This window comes from Leptonychotes weddellii, chromosome 14, assembly GCF_054177405.1.
Source record: "Leptonychotes weddellii isolate Sample4059 chromosome 14, ASM5417740v2, whole genome shotgun sequence".
NCBI lineage: Eukaryota > Metazoa > Chordata > Mammalia > Carnivora > Phocidae > Leptonychotes > Leptonychotes weddellii.
Genome location: NC_138382.1, coordinates 42,649,462 through 42,673,054, shown reverse-complemented (window position 1 = coordinate 42,673,054; position 23,593 = coordinate 42,649,462). Strand labels below are relative to the sequence as shown.

Sequence of the window (23,593 nt, the reverse complement as noted above, 5' to 3'; positions counted from 1 at the left end):
GTGGGGGCTACTTCGGAGCGGCGGCGGCTGGAGCTCGAGCCCCGCTCTCGCTCGCCCGCGCGCTTCTGCAGACCGCGCGTGCTGGCCCCTCGCCGCTCGCCCCGCGCCCGCCGCGTGGATCCGCAACCGTCGCGCGTCCGGCCCCCGGCTCACCCTCTTCCTCTGGCGCGGGCTTCGGCTGACCCGGCGCAGGAGCCGACAGGGCCGCGGGCTGAAGGTAAAAGCCCACGGTGAGTGAGAGCCCGCGCGGGGCGAGGCGAAGTGGCGCCGCCCGGCAGCTGCTCGCCCCCAGTGGCGCCCGGGCGGGCCCGGGTGCGGGGCGCACCTGGGGGCGGGCGCAGCGGGGGGTGGGATGGGGTGGGGGGCGGGCGGTGGCTCCGGGGCTGGGATCCGCGTCAGACCCCTGCCCGCGCCTCGGCTCAGGCCGGCTCCTCGCGCGCCCTTCTCGGGCGGGAACGAGAGTCCAGTCCCCAGCCCGGGCTCCGGGGCCTTGACTGTGAAAGCTCTATCAGTAAAATGCATCTCCCCGCGGGGCACAAGTGCGCCCCGGAGCCGTCCCGAATCGCGGGTGACTGCCGCGTGCGGGTCGGGCTGCGGGTGGCGGGAAGACAAACTTTTGCGAAAGTGCGCCTGGGCGGGAGCACGGCGCTCAGGGCGTGTGTGGAGGCTCGACGCGGGCTCCGCTGGGGAAGCCCGCTCCGCCGGCCCGCTCGCCCCGGGCACCGTCGGAGCTTCGGGGAGGGAGCGCGTGGGTGAAGGACGGACAAAACCCTGCTGACCCCTTGGGCCAACAACTGTCAAACATCTGGAAGCCAGCCCCTCCCTCCCCCTGCGCCGAGGAAGGTGAAAATCCCTCAACTTCCCTTTGATTGTCCTCCCGGCCTTGGGACGCCTCTCGGAATGGAAAAGGGCCGACCTCTGGTGCCTGGCCAGTGAGTACCGGAGACCCCCAAGCCCCTCAGGCTCCCCCTTCACCCACCTTCCTGACCGCCTCCCAGATGTCCTCCCCGCAGGGACCACGCCACAGAGCCCGTGGAGATTGTGACGAATGGCCTTTTGTTTCTCCGCGTCTCCCCTATTGTTTGCCTTTGCAACATCTGGCGGGGCTCGCGGAGAGAAGGACGCCCCCGGGGTCCTCCCCGCACTCCCCCCGCCCCCCGCCGGCCACAGGGCCGGCTCCCGCCCGGGATCCCCACGGCGGAAGGCGAGGAGCCAGACCCCGGCGCGGCCGCCGCACCCAGGCCCTGCGGTTAGAGGGCGGAGGCAAAGTTGCTGCTTCCCCGCCTCCTCGGCTGCCTGGGGCCCGGGGCGCGTTTCTCAGATCTGAGCCCAGACGCGCCGCGAAGGGCGCAGCCGGAGAGAAGTGCTGCTCTCCCGGGAGTGAAAGCGACCTTCCGCCCTCCGCCAGGGTGCTTTGGGTGGCTCCAGTGGATTTAAATCTCCGCCCGAGGGCCTGTGGCTGAGCCGCTTCCAGGGCCGCGGGACGGGATCAGGGCACTTTTGGTAGGCAGAAAGCCGAGGTTCTGGGCTCTGCGAGTTTCCAAGGGCTGGGGAACAGGCGAGAGTGGAAAAGGAAGTAACCCAAGAAGCCTCAAGACTTTGCCTAGAAGTAGTGGTTAGGTGGCTCCCTCCAGATTGAACGTGCAATTTTGACTTGGGGTAGGGCTGGCTCCAAGTTTAAATCCCGGGTCTCCTGTCAGCATTTAGAAAAAGCAAATCGGAGGATACCGCATAGACGCCATGGGGGCAGAGTTCCCGCCAACAAGTCCTTGTGAACCAGTGGCTTGGGACTGCCTCCGAGTTCCCCCTGGGGGTGCGCCTGTTAGATTACAGGTGACCCTGTTTCTGTGCCTTCCCTCACAAGTTAGATGCTTACACATCGTGCTTCTTCTTAGTGAGTGTGGATTTAAAAAGAAGAAGAAGAAGGGCAAAAGCAAAGTAGCTACTCTGAGAAGGCAGGGTTCCCGTCCAGTGCCCCGACAGTCGTTTTGCCTGTGAGGGGAGGCCAAGCCTGTGCACCTGTTAGAACCTCTACATGCTCAGCTTTACTATAGTGGTGTTACCAGCTTTTTCTGATGGAGGCCCAATCGTCCCTATTCCAAGGAAGCACAGTTAAACACTTTTTACCGTCTACCTTTTGATCCCTTCCCCAAGCCTGGGGAGGGAGGAAGCAAGCTTCCATCGGAATGCTTGTGACCTAGGTGCCCACTCAAGCATTTTAAGTGGGAGCTCTGCACAGTTCTGCACAGTTCTAGGAGTTTTCCCTTTACCTGACTAACAGAAATTTGACTTCCATTCAATAAATAGAAAAACAAAGACTACTAAGGAAGGTGGACACAGAGCATTTTGGCAATTTCTGGATTATTACCAGTGGCACCAACAAAAGAAAAAAAGCAAAATCTGAAGCACTGGAAGGCACTTTACAAACGTCTCATTATGAAAATGATGGCTAAAGAAGGATTCCTTTGAAATTTAGCAGCAGGAGAGAAGCAACAAGGCAGACCTGGGTTGCTCAAGAAGTGCCCAAAGGCATCATTAACCAAGTGAAAGGGCAGTGTTTGTCCCAGTCTACCCCCAGTATGGAAAACAGGGTAATTGTAGTGGAAGATGAGCTTGTACAGTTTCTTTAATTTTAGAATTAACCTCCCTTCCCCGGAATCATCGTAGAAAAAATAGAAAATACAGAGAGGTAAAAATGAAGACAAAAGGAAGGGGGTGTATTATAAATAAGCCTCCAGTGAACGCTCTTATCCAATGATTTCCTTGGATAAATTTCTGGAGCTTAGTATAGCTAGGTTGAAGGAGTTAATGCATTTTTTAGGATATTTAAGATTGCCATATCGTCCTCTAGGGAAGTTATGCCACTTTACCTGCTGTCTAACAACATACAAGAGGATTTTTTCTTCCTGTATCCCACACCCCACTCACATTCTATATTATAATCACTCTTTTTCATTTCTGCCAGATGGATAGGAGGTACGCTCTTGTCTTCTTTTGTATTTCTTTAACCACAAATGAGATTAAACATTTTTCCTGTTGTCTTTAGTATTTCTTCCTTTGTGATGATGCCAGTTTATGTCCTTAACCTATTTTTTTTCAGTGGGAATGTTCTCCTTTTTCTGACTAGAGGTGCTCTTAATAAAAGCATGCTGTTCTGACTTCTGACCCTGCCCTTGTAATCGGACAATCTTTATTGACTCGAAGTGCCAATTCTCTTCCCTCTAGCATAGCAAACATTTGGCAAGACTGCAGCCATAAATTACTGAAAGAACTGACATGATCTCGGTAGAGTTATTAGGGAGACTATGCAAAAGCATTATTAGAGAAATTCTTGGAAAATACCAAGTGTATACTTTCTGCTTAGTAGCTTGCATGCCCCAACATCTTTACAGTTTATGGTGCCTTTTTTTTTTTTTCATTTAGAACAACTCTTGATGAGCTGTTTTTACTAAATGGATTTTACTAACTCATTTTATTTGCATTCGTTCCACTGATAACCAGGATACCATAATCCACAACTTTTAACTTTTGCTGGAAATTTGCCTCAGTTTTATAAGACTCTCTGGCTTTACCATTTGAGTCCTGTACTGAATGAACTTTGAATCTAAACGTTCAGGAGCTTGCTTTTGAAACAGTATAGCAGGAGAGGTTTCCCAAGGGTGGAACCAGGTACTTTTGTGCATTTGCATTTGTGTAGCCACAAATCTCTATGTTAATTCTTGCTTGAAGGTACAGGATTCTGAAATGGGGAGAAGGAGAGAGAGGAAGAAAAAAAATTAATTTCAGCTGGATGATGAATTAATACAGATGAAGGATCACACAAGAAAATTTAAGTAAATAATCTAGGTAATCTGGATACAAATAATTTCTAAAAAGATAAACTATATTAAAGTGTCATGTATTATTATAACTAGTTTACTTAACAGACAGAAAGTGGTCTTCTATTTGGGAAAATCCAATGTGAAAATCAATGTGAAATATGACTGCAAGTACTTCATCTCAGGCATTTAAAAAATACGGAAAAGGGGCTCAGATGGTTAAGTGTCTGCCTTCTGCTCAGGTGGTGATCCCAGGGTCCTGGGATCAAGCCCTGCTTCTGGCTCCTGGCTCAGCAGGAAGCCTGCTTCTCCCTCTCCCTCTACTTCTCCCCCTGCTCATGATCTCTCTCTGTGTATCTCTGTGTCTCAAATGAATAAATAAAATCTTTGAAAAGGAAAAAAAAATAATAAAAAATACGGAAAAACAATGAAAGGCAGATATATTTTTCTGCAGCATTTTCCATGCCGTTGGATGTAGAAATCAAATATTATGCAGTACGAATGAACTGTGTTTTCTACCTTAGAATCATTGTCTCTCAAAGGTTTGAGTGAGAACTTAATGGCCAATCTAATTCAACCATCTGATATCATTGAGTATCTTCATTCTCTTAAAAAAATAAAATTCCATCCTACAAACTATATCATTTCAAACAAACCAAACTGAGAAGCAAAGAGGACAAAAATTTCACTTTTTTTTTTTTGAGTGGGGAGAGAAAGGGAGGGTTTTAACTCTATGAAAGCTTGTATAAGCTCCTTTAACATGCTCAACTTTTATAGAATAAACAGCCTTGGCAGCATGACAGTTAAATCACCAAGGTGTTTCATTTTGCAACATTCTCTCATTCATATCCTCTACATTGGCTTGGTGAAGTTCAAAGGTGGTAGAGCAAAACAAGTACAAAATAGCAAAAGGGAAGAGGAAGAAAAGAGTCGAACATGGAGAGGATCTTACTCCTTTAAAACTATCTTCAGAACTTTCTAACAAGACTGTTGGTACCCAGAGGATGATTGGCATCACCTCTTAGAAATGTGGATGTAGCTGATATCTCAAGGCCAACTTTAGAGACAGTAAACATTACCTAAATCACTGCCACTCCAACAGTGGGCAGGCTTATAGGATAGCCCAATAATTCTTAAAAAGAAGAGAAGGAGAAGGAGATGTTGGAGAGAAAAGGAATTTTAATTCTAAAAATATACCTTATTTCTTTCTGAGTAGTACTGCAAATTTCTGAAAGTAGTAGAAACATCTTCTGATTTCCACTCGGATGATTTCCCAGGCACAGTGACTGTATTTCTTTTCTTTCAGGAAGTTGTCTATCCTATTGAAATATCTCCTCAGTTCTAGGTTGCTCAGCTGGGAGACCATAGCTCCTGACCAGTTCATTCCGTTCTCTTCCATCTCTTTGGAGTCTTCCTTTTCTTTCTCCTCTTCCTCCAAGCATTGTTCCAAGTACTGCAGCTGCTGATAGAGTCCAATTTGGATTTGTTTCAGATAGTCCTTTTCCCAAGTGGATTTGAAGGTGTGCTGACTGAAGATGTTGAAGGCCTGTATGGACATTTCATAGAAGGCCTCCTTGATGTACCTTTTCACAGGCTGGGTATGTGATAGGATCTCTTGGGGCAACTCAAAAGCTGTGGTTTCTTGTAGGCACTCTACGGGAAATGAACTGCTCGTACTGCTCAGAAGTCTCAGATTTTGCCAGGTGACTTTCTTCAGATGAAAATGCAGCAAGTTACAGTCCAGAGAGAGGATGCCAGTGATGAGCAGACCCACAAGGCATGCAGGCCACAAACACGTCCTAAACAAGTCAGGCTTAGTGCTCATTTTTTTTTCCCCAAGCTAAAAAATCCACCAGACTCAAGGTTGACAGTGATGTTTTAGGTCTTAAGTACTCCTTCATGTGCCTTTATACACCTGAATAATCTTCAGTGGGGAGGAGTTTTCTCATTCCTCATTTTATGTTTCTCAGGGTTTCAGCCCCTTTCCTTTGCCTCTGAGGTTTGTTTTGACTTTGGGTGACTACGCTGACTTTGGAAATGCTAATCTTTTTCTTTAAAGTGAGCAAAGCTTTACCATTACGTTACCTTAGTTGTCTGGATGACCCATCCCAGTACTATAGGATTGTCATAACAAGATTGATAACAGTATTTCAGAAAGAACTGAAAGTTCTGACTCTATACCACTTATTCAACACTATTACGTAAGAGAGCCATCCATTAAAGAAATTATCATCATTATTTTTTTTTTTAATTTTTTTTCGTATCTGGCCATGTAGCCAAACATCTTCTCTCATTGAGTTAATCATAGACATTGGCCACATGACTTTAATTATTTGACTGCAAGACCACCAGAATATAACATAGCTTAGTTTTCTCTGATCTTGTTAAATTAAGCTTCTCTATTTGGATATTTTCTCTCTATTTTACTTTTCTGGGTTTCAAAGAAGATGAAAAACAGAGTTGGTCAATTGAACATGGCACTTACTATAAGCTGGCTTGGTTTTCTGTTGTCATTAGAAAATGTTGATACTCTCCAACTATCCTTTCCTTTAGTTAAACCTAAACTAGTGCTTCCCATGGCTGCCTAACATTACACATGCCTCTGATACCTATCATAGAAGTACTTACTACCTATGTTACTCTATGTGTGTGCTCTCTAAATTCTGATTTTGCAGATTTTATGAGGTGACTAACCTGGAAAAATAATTTGGAAAATGAGCCCGTTAATATTTTATAATTATAACATTATAAATTGACGAAACCTTCCTAGAGAGCAAAATGATGATATGTATCAAAAGTCTTAAAAATGTACGTGGTCTTTGACTCAACAGTTCTTCCTCTAGGAATTTATCCCCAAGAAATAATGATGGACATCTTTAAAGACTTAGCTGTCAGGAAGTTTATCACAGAAAAGAAAAGGAAAACAACTTAAATGTTCAGTAGTAGATAGGTGGTTAACTAATTCATCAGTAGAAAATTTCTTTGTAAGCATTAAATATTATGTTGTGGGAATATATTTGGTCACTTGGATAAATTCACTTTGTAGTTTAAAACCAAGCTGACATGGATACTATATAGAGTCTGATAGCATATTTGTGAAATACCTACGTGTACATATATGTGCAGAAAAAAATCTAGAAGTGCACATGCTACAAATATTTTCTCTGACTAGAAAAACATGCGTTTGCAATGTGACCAATATGTACTGCTTTATTTGCTTAAACATTTCCATTCTAGGATACTTTCAAAGGAAATGTGAATTTACCCCAAGACTCAGTTCTCATTCCATAGAATAACATAAAGTATGTGGGAGTTCAGTGTACCATTTTTGTAACTTTTCAATAAAAATATATATGTTTATATATATATATATATATTATTAAACATACACACAGAGTCTATAAAGTGCAAAGCATCTCTGAAGGCCATAGCTCATATAACTTCTTCCATCTAAAACTTGTTACCTTGTCCTAGGCAGAACTGCTTGTCCCTCTTGGGGGCTTTTAAATGCTTTGTCCCCGGGCGCCTGGGTGGCTCAGTTGGTTGAGCGACTGCCTTCGGCTCAGGTCATGATCGTGGAGTCCCGGGATCGAATCCCGCATCGGGCTCCCTGCTCGGCAGGGAGTCTGCTTCTCCCTCTGACCCTCCTCCCTCTCATGCTCTCTGTATCTCATTCTCTCTGTCTCAAATAAATAAATAAAATCTTTAAAAAAAATAAATAAAAAATAAATAAATAAATAAATGCTTTGTCCCCCTTCATTATGGCTTTTTAAAGTGCATAATTGTTTAAGTGTTGATTTCCCAACTTTGTATACTTCTCCCTCCCCTACCCACTTAGAATGATTAGACTACTTTGCGCTTATTTGAGACAGTTCAACCTTACTAACCAAACTCCTAGTTTGTTCAATTGAATTACTATGCTACAAGGTTCTGCTTGTAGGTGAGGGAGGTGGCTGCAGATTTGGCTGTTGTCAACCATCTTGAAGGTCCCTCTATTTTCTGCCATGTACAGTTTTGTCATTTTATCCTGCTCAGCCCAAATTTCCTCCCTTTATAGTCGTTCCATATCACATCCTCATTTATTCAAAACTGTATTTTTATTTTTTATTTTTATTTATTTTAAAGATTTTTATTTTTTATTTGTCAGAGAGAGAGAGGGAGAGCACAAGCGGGGGGGGGGGCGGTTTGCAGGCAGAGGGAGAAGCAGGGAGAGAGAGAAGCAGGCTCCCCTTTGAGCAAAGAGCCCTATAAGGAAGGGACTCTATCCCAGGACCCTGGGATCAAGACCTGAGCCGAAGGCAGATGCTTAACCAACTGAGCCACCCAGGCATCCCTCAAAACTGTATTTTTAGCTAGTACCACATGCCAATCACTGGGCAGGTCTTGAGGATGGAGGAATAAGGTGTAGTCCATGGTCTCAAGGAGTCCATTATTGAAGAAGCAGGCACATTCTGAGTGTGTTAGGTAGCAGGAGTAATTCATAGGTCTTCCCTACAGCATGGACCTCATCCCCATGTGCTGTAAATGTTAATTGATGCTGATGGTGACAAGATTCATGATAAAGAAGGAAAGATGACTGACAAGCATATCTTCCACTGTTAGCTTTTTAAAAATTCTTTTTTTTTTTTTTTTTAATTTTGTTTATTTATTTGACAGAGAGACACAGCGAGAGAGGGAACACAAGCAGGGGGAGTGGGAGAGGGAGAAGCAGGCTTCCCTCCGAGCAGGGAGCCCGATGTGGGGCTCGATCCCAAGACCCCGGGATCATGACCTGAGCCGAAGGCAGACGCTTAATGACTGAGCCACCCAGGCGCCCCAGCTTTTTAAAAATTCTTATCTTTGCCTGATTTTGCAAATAAAAATACGGAACACCCATGTACCCCAAATCCAAATTTAACTGGGTGTCCCATTATTTTACCTGGTATCCCTATCCCCATACAAACTCCCATTGACCTCTTAGAGTAGAACTCAGGAAGCCCTTTATAGGAAACTATTCCTCTGCCAGCTGCTCACCTCATGCAGAGGTGCATTCAGTTGCCTAACTTTGTGCTGGCTTTACTTGTGTGCATTTCCCTAAAAACTGTGCGCACCACACTCCCAAGGGGCACCGGTCATACTAAAAATATTACATGGGTGCATGCACATGTGTACACACACATACATACAAATTGCTCTGATCTGAAGCATTATTGGATAATCAGTCATAGGTCTTGCCTCTGTTCTGCAAAAGTCATGCCATGTGAGTATATCTCAAAATATCAAAAAAATTGAAAAGAATGACAGTGTAAGGAAATGTTTTTATCACAAAATTTGTCTGTTACAACTGCTCCATCTGTCATTAGTGTGTTGCCATAGCTAATGATATTTCCATGATATCTGCTCTTATTTCTCTAGCATGTCTTGAGATCATTTATATGTGGTCAGGGGCTGCCCTGTTGTTGATAGAACTGTGTAAAGTCCATATGGATTACAAGGTGAACAATAATAGGCAAGACACAATGTGTTTGACAAAATGGAGATGAGACATTTCAGTCTAGACAGGTTTGCTGTGATTCAGCTCCGGAGCATTTAGTATTCTCTGGTAGGATTTATTGCTCTCCAAGGTGAGCCTAACATGTTGATCATCTGTCACTCACTCCACTCTTGCTGTTTCTTCCCAGACATGTCCTCTTGTCTGGGATAAATATTTATTTATTTATTTAAAAGATTTATTTATTTATTTATTTATTTATTTGAGAGAGTGAGAGAGAGAATGAGCAGACAGAGGGAGGGGGAGAGAAAGAACACTCAAGCAAAATTCCTCCTGAGCACAGAGCCTGATGTGGGGCTCAATGTGGGGCTCAACATGGGCCTCAACATGGGGCTTGACATGGGGCTTGACCCCAGGACCTTGAGAACATGACCTGAGCCAAAATCCAAAATCAGGTAATTAACTGACTGAGCCACCCAGGTGCCCCTATCTTGGATAAATATTTAAAAGTAGTTGCCATTGCAGAGAGGACAGGGTCTTATTGTAATTACTGTCAGCTTGCATGCAGTCATAGGTTTCCTGACATTTATGAATAACAAAGAAAGGCATTATTATGGGAAAATTTAAGTGGACTTTTCTTAGACTGACAGAAGACTCACATGCCCCAATTTTTAGGATTTCTTTAGGGTCCAAGCAATGCTTGGGTTTGGGGGTAGTGTCCAGGAATAATCTACTGGAGCCAGGGGGTGTGGGAAAGGATCTCTTCTTGCCAAGACCCCTGCCCCTTGGTAGCCTGTGAAGTACAGAATCTAAATAATAGAATGTGGGGTTGGAAGGACACTTAGAGATAGACCATTGGGGTCAGAGGGGTGAATTAGCAAAGGAGGAAACCCTGAGTTAAGTCTGCCACCCCTAGTATTTCTCAAGGTTATTTAGAATTCTGTAGATAATGACAGGTTTCCCAGATTCCTGGGTCACTTCAGGCCTGGAGAAGTGGCTTGGAATGAGTTTTCTGAGAGATTTCCCCTATGGCTGAAATTAATGTGTTTATGTATTCATTTACTTATATCTCCAGTGCTTAACACATAGTATATGTTCAATAAATATTTATTGAACAAATAGGTGTATGTTTCACTATTTTACCTTATGACTTTATCTTAATTTAAATTGAATTTCAGATCAGTTCAGCAACCTCTTTGTAGAACTGTATAGCTTTGAGCAAGTCCCTTAAACTTTCTATACTTCATCTGTAAATAGGGATAATGAGAACCCCATTAGGTGGTTGTGGAGATATAAATTACTGAGAATGGTGCCTGGTACATAGTAAGTGATCAGTAAATGATTCACACCATCATCATTGTTGTCGTCATCGTCATCATCCATCCTTGGCAGATGTCAGCTAGATTGAAACCTGGTTTGATTACTTCACTTCTACTACTTGGGGCTATAGAAGTTGGGGGATGTATTGGTTTCCTATGACTGCCATAATAAATTTCCACAAACAGCCTGGCATAAAATAAGAAATTTATTCTCTCACAGTTCTGGAGTCTGAAAGTCCAAAATCAAAGTGTCATCATGGCATTTTTCCTCCAAACCTTCTAGGAAAGAATCTTCTTTTGCCTCTTCTAGCTTCTAGTGATTGCTGATAATTCTTGGTGGTCCTTGACTTGTTAGGTACATCACTCCAGTCTCGCCTGCATAGTCACATGACATCCTCCATGTGTCTGTGTCCCTGTGTCTTCCAGACATTGCCTTTATGTATTTTTTGGTAGCAGTCTACGTAGTTGTTATTAATAATAGAAGACACTAGGGCGCCTGGGTGGCTCAGTTGGTTAAGCGACTGCCTTCGGCTCAGGTCATGATCCTGGAGTCCCGGGATCGAGTCCCGCATCGGGCTCCCTGCTCGGCAGGGAGCCTGCTTCTCCCTCTGACCCTCCCCCCTCTCATGTGCTCTCTCTCTCATTCTCTCTCTCAAATAAATAAATAAAAAATCTTAAAAAAAAAAATAATAGAAGACACTTTATTTTGCGGTTACTAAGTATCGCCTGTTCATATAAATTATCATTATTTCTCATACCCACGGTACAATGCAGATGTTATTATCCTTAACTAATTAATTTATTTTTAAGATTTATTTATTTGTCAGAGAGAGAGAGGGAGAGAGTGAGCACAAGCAGGGGGAGTGGCAGAGGGAGAAGCAGGCTTCCTGCTGAGCAAGGAGCCTGATTCAGGACCCTGGGATCACGACCCGAGCGGAAGGCAGACGCTTAACAACTGAGCCACTCAGGCATCCATATTACCCTTAATTTAACGAGGAGGAAATGGAAGCTTGGAACTATTAAGGGATCTGCCCAAGATCACATAGCTAGAAACCTACAGAATCAGGATTCAAGCCCAGGTCTGAGGCCATATTGTGTTTTTACAGGATCTAGGGTTGTAACAGGTTTGGCATAAAATCCACTGTGTGTATCTATGCATTAATAGCCTTATTTCATTCCCAAAAGGATTTGAAGCAGCTTGTAAAATATATACAATACAAGAGAATACAGAGTATTTAAAGAAATCAGAGTTGAGGGAAAACGTGTAAGAAAACAAGATGAAGTCAGTGGTACAGTTGGAACATAAGAATGCATGTCATAATGTCCAGTGTCATTATTGAAGAGGGTTGCAAATCCGTCCCTGGGCTTTCTAGAAGCAAAGAGGAAATGTGATTTGTTAAAGTAACCACAGTGTCCAAAAGATAAAACAAACCATCAGCAAAGCTAAATCCTTAGTAGAAACAAAGCTTTTCTTGGTACTGAGTCCTGGGAGGCATTTCTCCTGTGGGTCTTCAAGAAGAGAGCACTATGGAATTTCCTGGGTAAAGACCCCAGCAACTGCCTTACAGGGGTGACTACCACCACATGCCTTGCAGGGGTGATTCTTATAACCTCCCTCTGCGTAGGCAGATGTCACATTGCTCATGTGCAGTTCCCTGGCAGGCATTCTGCGGGGGCTTATTGAGTTTTCTCATGTTGAGTTACAGAATGGAGTTCTTCAGTTCAGCTGGATTGGGATAGCAATTCTTCACCATGACTCAAAGTGGGGAAAAGTGTGGTCACTTGAGAAGGTTGGCATTCTCAGGGACATTCAGTGTGGAGAGACTGCCCTGACATTTCCAGAGCCCCTGCCCAGATCCAATTCTATATTTCCTGTTATATGTACAGAGGAACATCTGGGAAATGTATTTGTAGGCACAACTCTCCTCCAGTTAGTCGGAACTGGGAAAACAAGCTATTCTGTCCGATTGACCCAGTGCCATAAACCAAAGTGAAGTGTGCACTGGATTTCCATATAGCCGTCAGTTTGATTTGCTCCATTCCTCTAAGGGTGATAGTCCTAGATATGGGAATCCAGGAAGTGGCTTGTAGTTTTACTCTGCACTGAGGTGACTTCTGTTTCTCCTGAAAGAGCTTCTTCAGAAGTTGGATAGCTAAAATTCAAAGCCAGGACAGCCTTGTGTGAGACCATGGATAATGAAATATTAGGACATATCCGTTTGGGTTGATCAGTTTTGCAAACTTGGGTATTTTTCACTTAATAGTAAGACTCACTGTGTAGAAGGGGCCGATTGGATGGCCCCAGAACTAAAACTTCTTTATGTTCCCAGGGGAGACACAGTTAAGAGAGCAGAAATTGGGATTGCTTTATAACCATGCCTGCCAGGACAGGACAGTAACACTTATTGACAAATGTGATAATACAGTTTCTCAAGAATGATCCATGGGACAAAGAATGTTGAAATTATCTGTTGCTTATATTTTCCATCCATTCATCCACCCATCTCTGAGGATATGATGCCTGAAACAAGGTAATAAAAAAGAAAAAAGAAAAGTTCATGTCCTCATAGAGTGTCTAGATTTCCAGACAATAGAGAATAAAATTATAGGGTATTAAAAGTGCTATGAAGGAAATAAACAGGACAAGAGGGTAAGTGGGGGAGGTGATAACTAAGCTGAGACTTGAAGGATGAAGAAAAATCAGCCATGTAAAGAGCTGGAGGGAGAGCATTTCAGGCAGAGAGAACTGGAAGTTCAAAAGCCTTGATGGAAAAGAATTGGAGATATTCAAGGAACTCAAAGGAGATTAGTTGGGTTGGAATGAAGGGAATGGGGAGATTGGTACTAGGATAGGTTGAGATGGGGTGGGCAAGAGTTCCAATTCTATCCTAAGACCAGTGAAGACATGAAAGAATTTTAAGCCAGAGAGTGGTGTGATATGACTTGTGCTTTAGAGAGATTGCTTTGGGCACCCCTTGGGGGGAACCATTTGGAAAAGGGGCAAGAGTGGAAGCAAGGAACCCAGGTTGAGAGTAGATATTTCGGTACGCCAGGTAAGAGCTGTGGTGGCGTAGATAAAAGTAGAAGCAGTGGAGTTGGAGAGAAGACTGATTGGAGAGATGTTTTTAGTAAGTTATTCGGGATGCATTTGGGCCCAGGTCAACAGCTGTGATCACCAAAGGCAGTTTTCCAGAAGTGCCATTGATTATCCATCTACTTATAAGGTCTTTACTGCATTAACCGGACAGTTTTTTGAGAACCAGTAAATAATCTTATTTGGCATTACATCTTTAACTTGATGGTCTTAAACTTGGTTAGGTCCCTTATACTTTGGACACCAAAATAAATAATTTACTTAATTGGACTTTGGTTGTGGTTGAGGCTTAAATTTCTCAGGTTTCGCTTGAGACTTAAATCTCTGAGAGTGTCTCCTGGTATATTTCCTATGTGTACACAGGACAAATACATATTCCTATACATTTAACATTTAAATAAAATAATGTGTTTTTATGATCAGTTTTGTTAAAGTTATTTTTTATTTTTATTATTGAAGGTAATCTATTATTTAGGTGAAAATAAATGTCTTGAGTATATCATGTTCTAGATGAATGATATCTAAGAATCATTTCAGAGGTGAAAGGAGATGATCATTTCTAAATGCTGAATCTGTACCACGTGACTTTGTAACTGGTCATTATTCAAAAGATATTTGTTGAGTTCCTGCTGTGTGTCAGACACTTTCCAGAAGCTGGAGCTGACTCTGACAGATTCTTTCAGCCTTGGCCTCACCAGTAAATCCGAGGGGACTTGGCGGAACAGCCATGGTGGCTGCTCAAACAAGCACCAGGGGACAAACCATTCAGTGTCATCCCCTGTCCTGAATGCCAATGTGTAGCTGCTTCCTGAAACAATGAAGCAATCAACCGAGACCTGGAAACTCTTCATCAAAAAACAGTTTGTTTTGTTTATTTTGCGAGTCTTGGTTGCTGTAAGCTGACTTACTCTAAACCAGTTTATATTTATAGATCCTGTGTTACGAGTGGCATGCTAAGGAATGCAAAGTAGATTAAGAGATGCCCAGTTAGGAGAACTTAAGCTCTGTGAAGAATATGACAAGTAACAAGACTGGGGTGATGAATAAATGCTCTGTGAATTCGCAGATATACAGAGGACCCCTCTGGCTGGAAAGACAACAGGGAGGAGGCAGTGAAGGATAAATAGAAGATACTCGTAGCTTTGGATCCCAGTTCTACCTCTTACTAGCTGTGTGACCGTGGGGGGATGTCTTACCTCGTGGAAGCCTTGGTTTCTTTATTGGCGAAAGAGGAACCTTAACATCTCCTCATAGACATGATAAAAATGTAAAGTGCTTAGCCCACTTTAGTGTCTGATATATGGAAAACCCTCAGTAAATAGTATCAGTAAATACAGTAAAAACTCAGTTAATGGTTTTGTGCTTTGTTTGTCTATAAAGTAGCAATATTACCTCATGGGATTGTGGTCAAGATGAAATAAGATGACATAATTAAAAGGGCTGGCATAGTGCTTACCCTGTGGTAAACATTCTATAAATATTTACTATTATTATTATGGAAGATGTAGATAGATGAGAGAAGGCATTTCAGGCATACAGAAGAGGCACATTGCCTGGTCTTACAGGACTCTAGTGCAAAGGATTCTTTTCAGGTGAGTAGATAGTTGATGGTCGTAAAATGTATGAAACATAAATGAAGAGCCTCTTAATTAGGGTTACTGAAGGAAGATGCCAGGATTCCAGAAGGAAGTCTGGTGAGTGATCTCTAAGTATTCTTCTGAGATTCTGTGCTATCTCCCAAGCTTCCAGCTATTTCTGAGAAAGACTACAGTGAAACCCATAAGTATATTTGGTGACACACCATTTCCTGCTCATTTTTCCCCCTTGAGTTTTAAGAGCCAGAGTCAAGGAGAGGGAAAAGAGAAGAATAAGGGGGGTGGGGTGGGGGGGAAACCCACCTAGCTCTCCAGGAAATGAATCTCCAGGCAGAACTGAGACACCTAAACAATATGTCACTTCACATACTTTGTGTGTGTGAGTCAGTAAGAGGGTTCTGGGTTTGCCAAAGTTCACCTGACAGCTGTGCAAGAGAAGGACTACTCCCTTATGGCAGGAAGCATGGCTTCAAGCATTAGGCTCTTAAGAGGAGCTGGAGAGGTGTGGAGACACCTTGCAGAGCTATTTCCGTGGCATTGAACAGAGTTGGAGGACAATGTAGTGCATTATTCCCTAAGTATTCCATGAAATGTTATGTGAAAAGTAAGTTTCTTTCCTGGGGGACTCCTCCAGACCTTTGAAATGCCAGCATGAATTGTGAGTGTCCAAGGAGGGAAAGTTGAATTCTGTACTCCACAAACTTACTGGAAAGTGATAATTTTTGGTGTAGAATGTACATTAGAGGCTTGAGCAGACACTTGGGCAAAGCTGATTCAGGAACAGAAATACCAGGCTAAATCATTTCTTTGTTCTTGCCCTTCCCAGGGGATCCAGACACAGGTGTTTGCAGGCAGTTTTGCTTTAGCCAGCAGCCAAATGGGGGTCACTATCTAGGAGAGCACAGTCATTTGGAAGAACCTGATGGGATATGGTAGGGAAAATAATGACCCTCCAAAGATGTCCACATTCAAATCCCTAGAACCTGTGAATATGTTACCTTACATGTCAGAAGGACTTTGCACATGTGGTTAGCTTAAAGGTACTGAGATAGGCCATCATCCTAGAGTATGAGGGTGGGCCCAGTGTAATCAGAGGGAGGCAGGTGGGTGAGGGTCTGAGGAGATGCAAGGGCAGAAGCAGAGAGGGGCCATGAGTCAGGGAATGTAGGCAGCCTCTAGAAACTGGAAAAGGCAAAGAAATGGATTCTCCGCTAGAGCTTCCAGAAGGAACACAGCCCTGCCACCCATTTTAGACTTTTTTTTTTTTTTTTAAGATTTTTATTTTATTTATGAGAGAGAGCGCCTGCATGAGAGAGCACAAGCAGGGGGAGCAGCAGAGGGAGAGGGAGGGAGAAGCAGGCTCCCTGATGAGCAGGGAGCTGGATGCAGGGCTGGATCCCAGGACCCTGAGATCATGACCTGAGCCAAAGGCAGACACTTAACTGAGCTATCCAGGCACCCCCATTTTAGACTTCTGACCTGCAAACTGTAAAGTAATACATTTTTGTTGTTTTAAGCCACTAAGTTTGTGGTAATTTATTTAGGTAATTTATTATAGCAGCCACTGGCAACCACTACATGGTTATTGGTCTCACCTTTCCTGTGCTTGAGGGTGCATGGATAACATACCCTGGTACTCTTTTACGACACTGACACTTGACAGGGAGTCCTGCCACTTAGCACTATCTGGCCAAGGGGATCCTGCTTTCTGGCTGTTCTTCCTCCAGCTCCCTGCTCCCGAGGGGCCCAACATCACTCCAGTCAGCTTACTGACTCACACACACAACGTATGTGAAGTGACATATTGTTTAGGTGTCTCAGTTCTGCTTAGATATGCAGTGACCAATCATCAACAAGCTCCGAAAGAAGTGCTACTGGTCACTGGTCAGTGATGTGTACCTGTTATTTGTGCACTGAAGAGCTACCTACCCAGTTTGTACTTCAAGTACTTACTAATATAACATTCTGCAGTAACTGAAATCTAAACGTAGTTGTTATTGGACTGGTGTTACTTAACCAAACCATGGTCATTGAAATACATGCCTATTAGAGCCATACAAAAATGAGGACTGCATGTATTTAGATTATGCCGTAAATCCTACAGTATAATTGTTATAACTGGACTGGTGGGCAGCCATGCCCTCATGAATCCACTGAATACCAAAGTCTGAATCTGGCTGATGCAAGGGTTAGGGATGTCCGTTAACTATGTATGAATTTGAAGTTGAGCAAAGGAGGGGCACCTGGGTGGCTCAGTTGGTTAAGCGTCTGACTCATGATTTTGGCTCAGGTCATGATATCAGGGTCCTGAGATTGAGTCCTGCGTGGGGCTCTGCACTGGGTATGGAGCCTGCTTGGGATTCTCTCTCTCTCTCCCCCTCTGCCTCTCCACCCCACTCCCCCTGCTCTCTCAAAGAAAGAAAGAAAGAAAAAGAAAGCGAAAGAGAAAAGAAATTGACAAAGGATAGTGCAGCACTATTTGTACCTTGTTCCATCAGCCAGTCATTGGATGTGGGCTGCCCAAACCGCAGTAGATAAACTCCCTCCAGAGAGGGGGCTCTCTTTGCATGTAATTCCCGGAGAGGCTCTCACCTGAGAGTTGGCAAGCTCCAGTACTCCCGGCAATAAATGCTCCAGTCCTAAAGGGATCTGGGCAGCACGTTACAGGGTCCACTACAACGATTATTCTATGATTCTGGTGCCATCAGACAGCCAAACTTTAGAGGGGCTTGAGCACTATTTCTAGCAAGCCTCAAGTCAGAATCTGGGGCAAAGTAAGCAGAAGAAGAGACAGATGCACAGGAGAGCTAACAGGTTGCTGGAGGAGGAAGACAGGGCCACCACCTTCTAGGCCAGAACGTCCCCCTTCCCAGAGTAAAGAACAGAGTAAAGGCCTCCTGGGCCTGGATTGGCCTCCACTTGCATTTTCACTTCTGACAACTTGTTACTTTGAGAGAAGTTGACGGTCTTGTGCCTTGGTCTTGTCTTGGCATTTTAGGGTACTTGGACTTTGAATTGGAACAGAGGGAGGAAATAACAAAAACTTGAAATAGAAAGTTGCTAGGTTTGACATTTTGTAGTCAGTTTTTCCTCTAGTAAAATATAGATATAACGAAGAGGTGAAGTTTTGTTTTGTTTTGTTTGACTCCCTGCCCCTCCAGCCCCATCCTCCTTTTTCCTTTTGGTTCTTAGACCCCACACAGATGTCAGCTCCTCTGCAGTTTGGTTACCCAAGCACTTTAGTCATAAAGAACTGGGTGCCTGGCGTCTGGCTCCCACTTCCCTGAACTGGGAAGCAGGAGGGTCAATATCTCTCATTTGCTGAAGTGATTGATCAACTCACACTTAAGGTTTTGAGGACCCCCCCCCCAAAGGAGGGGTTGGCAGATCCCTGAAGTCAGTAGGGAGATGATCAGGGCAATAATAGAGGACTGTCACAAAGGGCTGACAGTCTGTTTTACAATCGCTGATCTCAATGCTTAGGCTGAATGCCAGATAAAAAAAAGATCAGTGCACACTTCATGGGATATTCTCATTAGAGAGACTGAAGATGCCCCTGCCTATTTAGTTTTGACATCCTGGGGGGACTGAGCATTGGGAGGCTCCTTGACACAGGCTGTTTATCTGGAGAACCCAGTCTGATGTGTTGGGTTAGCTGCCTGGAGAGTCTGAGTTAGGAAAGATGATGAGGGCAGGAGGAGCCCCTGGCTGACTGACTGATAGCTGCCCTGACTTGGCACCTGCAGAGGGGAGAGGGGCAGGGAGCCGCCTGGGTATTTGGCCATTTGGGGACTAGAGTTTCCACCAACAGTCCTCAGTTGGCTGAAGGATGTTTTTGTTTGTTTGTTTGTTTTAAATGATACCCAATGCTTACCTTTAACCCAGGGTGGGATATATTACAGCTTTTGAGTTATTCAGAGGTAACGTTTTGAATGTAGGATGATAAAGAGATAATTGTCTAGTCTCTAGATTTTTTTTTTTTTAAAGTTTTTTAAAAAAAGATTCTGTTCTGAGAGAAGGGGAGAGAGAGTGAGAGCGCGCTCACTCGCAAGCTCATGTTGCGGGGGAGGGGCAGAGGGAGAGGGAGAAGCAGACTTCCCGCTGAGCAGGGAGCCTGATGCGGCTTGATCCCAGGACCCTGAGATCATGACCCGAGCCGAAGGCAGATGCTTAACGACTGAGCCACCCAGGCGCCTCTCTAGTCTCTAGACTTTAGGGGAATAGTGAAGAATAACTAAATCCCAAAACCAGGGTTTGGATGAGGAAGAGATAGAGGAATTAGACTGTGTAAATATTCTCTGATGTTGATATTGTGTAGGAGACACAGATCGGTGACTCTATCAGTTTAGTTCTAGGTCCTATGTGTCTGGACCAGTTGATATAAAGTTTGTTTTGGTTTCAAATGGAGAATTCTCTCATCTCATTTGATCTAATAGCAGGCAACGAAGCCATGACAATAGAGCTTATAGTACTATGCTTAGCGAATGATGTCTAGAAACCGAAGATCTACCTGATTGGTAGGGAGAGGGATTGCATGTGTTTGGAAAAAATAAGAGAGCTGAACTGGTGGCAGAAGAGTGAAAGACAAACGGTCAGGGTCCTTGTTCTTTTTGTTGAGGGTGTGCTTTCCCTGAAAGAGCATCAAGGACTATCTAGAGGTAAAATGTAAACTGTAATTTTAAATTTTCCTTCTGACCAGCAACGTCTGTTTTTGTTAAGCAAAAAACAAAGACTGCCCCAAAATACCAATTCTCTGACACTTTCCTTTGCTAGAAGTATATTACTTTGCTTAACATGGAGTCCTCATCTCATAAATAGCATTAAAAAAGTATTTTTTTTTAGATCATATTGCTGTAATTGGAGTTTGTTTTTTTTTTAAAGATTTTATTTATTTATTTGAGAGAGAGAGAATGAGAGACAGAGAGCATGAGAGGGAGGAGGGTCAGAGGGAGAAGCAGACTCCCTGCCGAGCAGGGAGCCCGATGCGGGACTCCAGGATCATGACCTGAGCCGAAGGCAGTCGCTTAACCAACTGAGCCACCCAGGAGCCCCGTAATTGGAGTTTTAAATGAAGACTCTTTTCATCTGTTCAGGAAGGACACCTGTTTGTGCTTTCTGTAATTTAAATTGCATAATAAGGCAGCTTTGCAAAGGAACTTTGTGTTTATCACAAGATACCTTATAGGTAGAAAGTCATAGTTTTCCCAGTACCAGGAACTTGAGACATAGAAAGAAACTAAAGAAGGTGAAACAGACTCATTTAAAGTGACTTTGGCACCTCAGGTCTGGATTTCTGGTTTCTGGTAATCTCACTTTAATGGGGATTTTTTAAATCATTATTTCGAAGTTTTCAATAGTTCTGAGGTCTAGTCAAGAATGCCACAGCATTTAAGAACAAGATGCAGTTGTTAGGTGTAAATGACAGAAATCTAATTTGAGATTGTCTGTATAAGACTAATTAAAAGGTTGATTTTTAGGTGAAAAATGCAAACATTTAGAGATATCTGTATATTGTGAATCAGTTCAAACTGAAACTGAATGGTAAAATTATAATTCTGTCTAATATAAGACAGCCCTAAAAGTTGTAAACAATATCTAAAAAAAAATTATGCCCCCAAGTTGAAATCCTTCAGTGTTAGAATACACTGTTTTCCTGTACCGACAAACACACACACAAAAAAAGCCATTCATTTCCTGCTTTAACTTGTCCCTTGGAAGGTAGGATAGTGGCATAATATGACTCATTTCCCTCACAAACCAGATGTTGCCATTCTAATGAGAAATGGCATGGATGGAAAGCAAATTAGTAAGTATTAAAGTGTCTATCCTCGACAACTGTTTATTAAGTTGGACAGTGAATGGTGGAGTTACTCATCTGAAAATGTACATTGGATTAAATGTGATTAATATTCCAGTTATTAGATAAAGATGTCTTAACCTGACACATTTCCTTTCCATGTACTTTAAATGAGGACCCTGAGTTCATCTTGCTGGAACTATTAGAATAGTGACTCGTTTACATGATTACTTGTTTCATAAGCCTGACTTGTTAATAGGCTTGCTTTCTTAGTCATACTTTAGAGAAGGTTTTTATTTGATTGTTGAATCATAAGGAGACAGGGTTCTTGGGTTCCAGCCTCATCTCCTGGCTTAGATGTGTTTTGCTTTGTTTCTTAGCCTTTTCACACATAAAAGAAATAAATTATTAGCAGTAGCTCTGAGTTGTAAAAATAAGTACATTTGCCTGTTTAAATCCTCAAGTAAAATCTTTATTTTTTCCAATAAAATCTTTAAATTGTAAAACTCTAGTACATTACTCATATTTTAATAAAAGGAGGAAAACACACCCCAAATGAATTTAGGAACTTGATTAGGGTAAATTGGTCAGTTTAGAATTTAAATTCATGATTCTTTTCTAGTCCATTTTCTGGATGGTAATTGATGCATATACAGATAAATTTAGTAACATGCACTTTAAAAGTCCTATTTAAGATCTTATTCTTTGAATCAGAGGGTTACATCCTGCTAGTCTATTTTGGCCCTCAGAGATGTTTTATTTGTTCATAGAAAGCACCGATTTTTCTTTTTAGTTGTCAACCTCTAGAAACACAGAGACTTCACATAAAAATTAAGATTGCCAGTTACTTTTGAAAAATCAGGGGCGCCTGTGTGGCGCAGTCGGTTAAGCTACTGATTCTTGTTTTCTGCTCAGGTCGTGATCTCAGAGTCTTGAGATCAAGCCCCCGAACGCCCACCCTGAGGGGCTCTGTGCTCAGGGCGAGTCTGCTTGAATTTCTCTGTCTCTCCCCGCCGCCCCTCCTGTTCCTGAGTGCTCTCTAAGATAAATAAATAAATCTTAAAAAAAAAAAAGAGAGAGAATAAAAATCAGAAAATCCAGCAATGCTAGGTTTTATCCCCACATAAGCAACAGCTGCCAGCGCTGGGTAACTGCCCCCCTTAAATGGTACGTGTGCCCCAGCAATATTTGCCTCTTCCTCTCTGCCTGACAGCTCAACACATTTGAGTATGAGGCCCTGATTCTACAAATCACAGTTTTCTCCCTTGGCCTAGATAGGAAAATTCTGGCATTGAGAATAAATAATTTAGGCATCATTAAGTGGTATTTGTATTCAAAGAGATTAGATACCTGCAGGAAGACTTAGGGTACTGCTTATTTCCTAAGAAGTTAGTTCTAACTTTTTTCTACGGGTTTGTCCAAAGATGCATTTGCAAATGGTTTACCAAGACTGTGGCATAACCAGCCCTCCCCTCCCAACATACACATATCACACGCTTACTATAGCAACTCCTCTAATTAATGGTCTAGCACAGCTCGTAAGATTCCCAAAGCCAATTAAACAATGCTCACCCTGTACCTCCCAGTAGATTGGAGAGTAGCTTGGCCAACTCTGTGATTGATATGAAAAGTAACAACGTATTCTTAAGCACTTTTAGCACTGTTGTTACTCTATGAGGCACAAGCTTTCAACACAGTGGCCTTTTATCCTCTGTGCTTTTGGAGTGTGAGAACACCAAGAAGGCTACAAGCTCTACAATGTTCCTGGGCTGGGAATAAAGGCAGGGGAGGGGAGTAAGGGGGGAGGTGGGCAGCAGGGGAGTGACAGTCGGGGAACCGAGCTGGCAGCTGTCATCTGAATAGTATTTCCCTCTTTCATTATCCCGTTGTCCTAAACCTCCATCCATTCATATTCATGGTTTCCACCTCTCTGCACACGGCCAAGGCTAACTTCCTTTGCACATTTTATTTCCTTGTCTGTCTGGGATTTTCATTTGGATTTCTAAGAATCATTGAACTGTTTCAGAAAAAAGATCAGCTAGTAGAAACTGGAGATGTTTGGTAGAGAGTCTCCTGGGAGGAATTTATTTAAATATAACAAGTTAATGCCAAATCTCCATAGTAAGTTATGTTCATTGGTCTTTATTTATATTTGTTTATTTCCTACTAATCTGGTGATTATTTAGTTCCACATGTATGAATGCTATATTCATGTCATAAAAGAAAAAAATGAGGAAAACATTTTATATTCTAATTACCCAAGGAATACATATTTAGTATAAAAAATAAAACTACACCTCAAAAAGTTGAAAATAGAGCTACCATATGATCCAGAAATTGCACTACTGGGTATTTACCCCAAAGATACAAAAGTAGGGATCCGAAAGGGTACGTGGACCCCGATGTTTATAGCAGCAATGTCCACAATAGCCAAACTGTGGAAAGAGCCAAGATGTCCATCGACAGATGAATGGATAAAGAAGAGGTGGTATATATATAC

At 43.0% G+C, this 23,593-nt stretch overlaps 2 protein-coding genes across 5 annotated transcripts in view; one reads left to right on the top strand and one right to left on the bottom strand.

Moving 5' to 3' along the window:
* Positions 1 to 85: 85 nt before the first annotated feature.
* MOB3B (MOB kinase activator 3B) overlaps positions 86 to 23,593 on the top strand; it is a 194,721-nt gene continuing 171,213 nt past the window's right edge. The window contains exon 1 of one of the 4 annotated variants that reach the window (XM_081803053.1): positions 86 to 217. The gene's annotated coding sequence lies outside the window, so the exon portion shown is untranslated. Of the gene's footprint in view, positions 231 to 365; positions 933 to 23,593 lie in introns of those variants that run through there. The other 3 variants (XM_081803055.1, XM_031031999.2, XM_081803054.1) reach the window with 3 other exon arrangements.
* IFNK (interferon kappa) lies at positions 5,017 to 5,643 on the bottom strand. Its single transcript, XM_006737022.3, has one exon. The coding sequence runs from the start codon at positions 5,641 to 5,643 to the stop codon at positions 5,017 to 5,019; it is 627 nt and encodes a 208-aa protein (XP_006737085.1).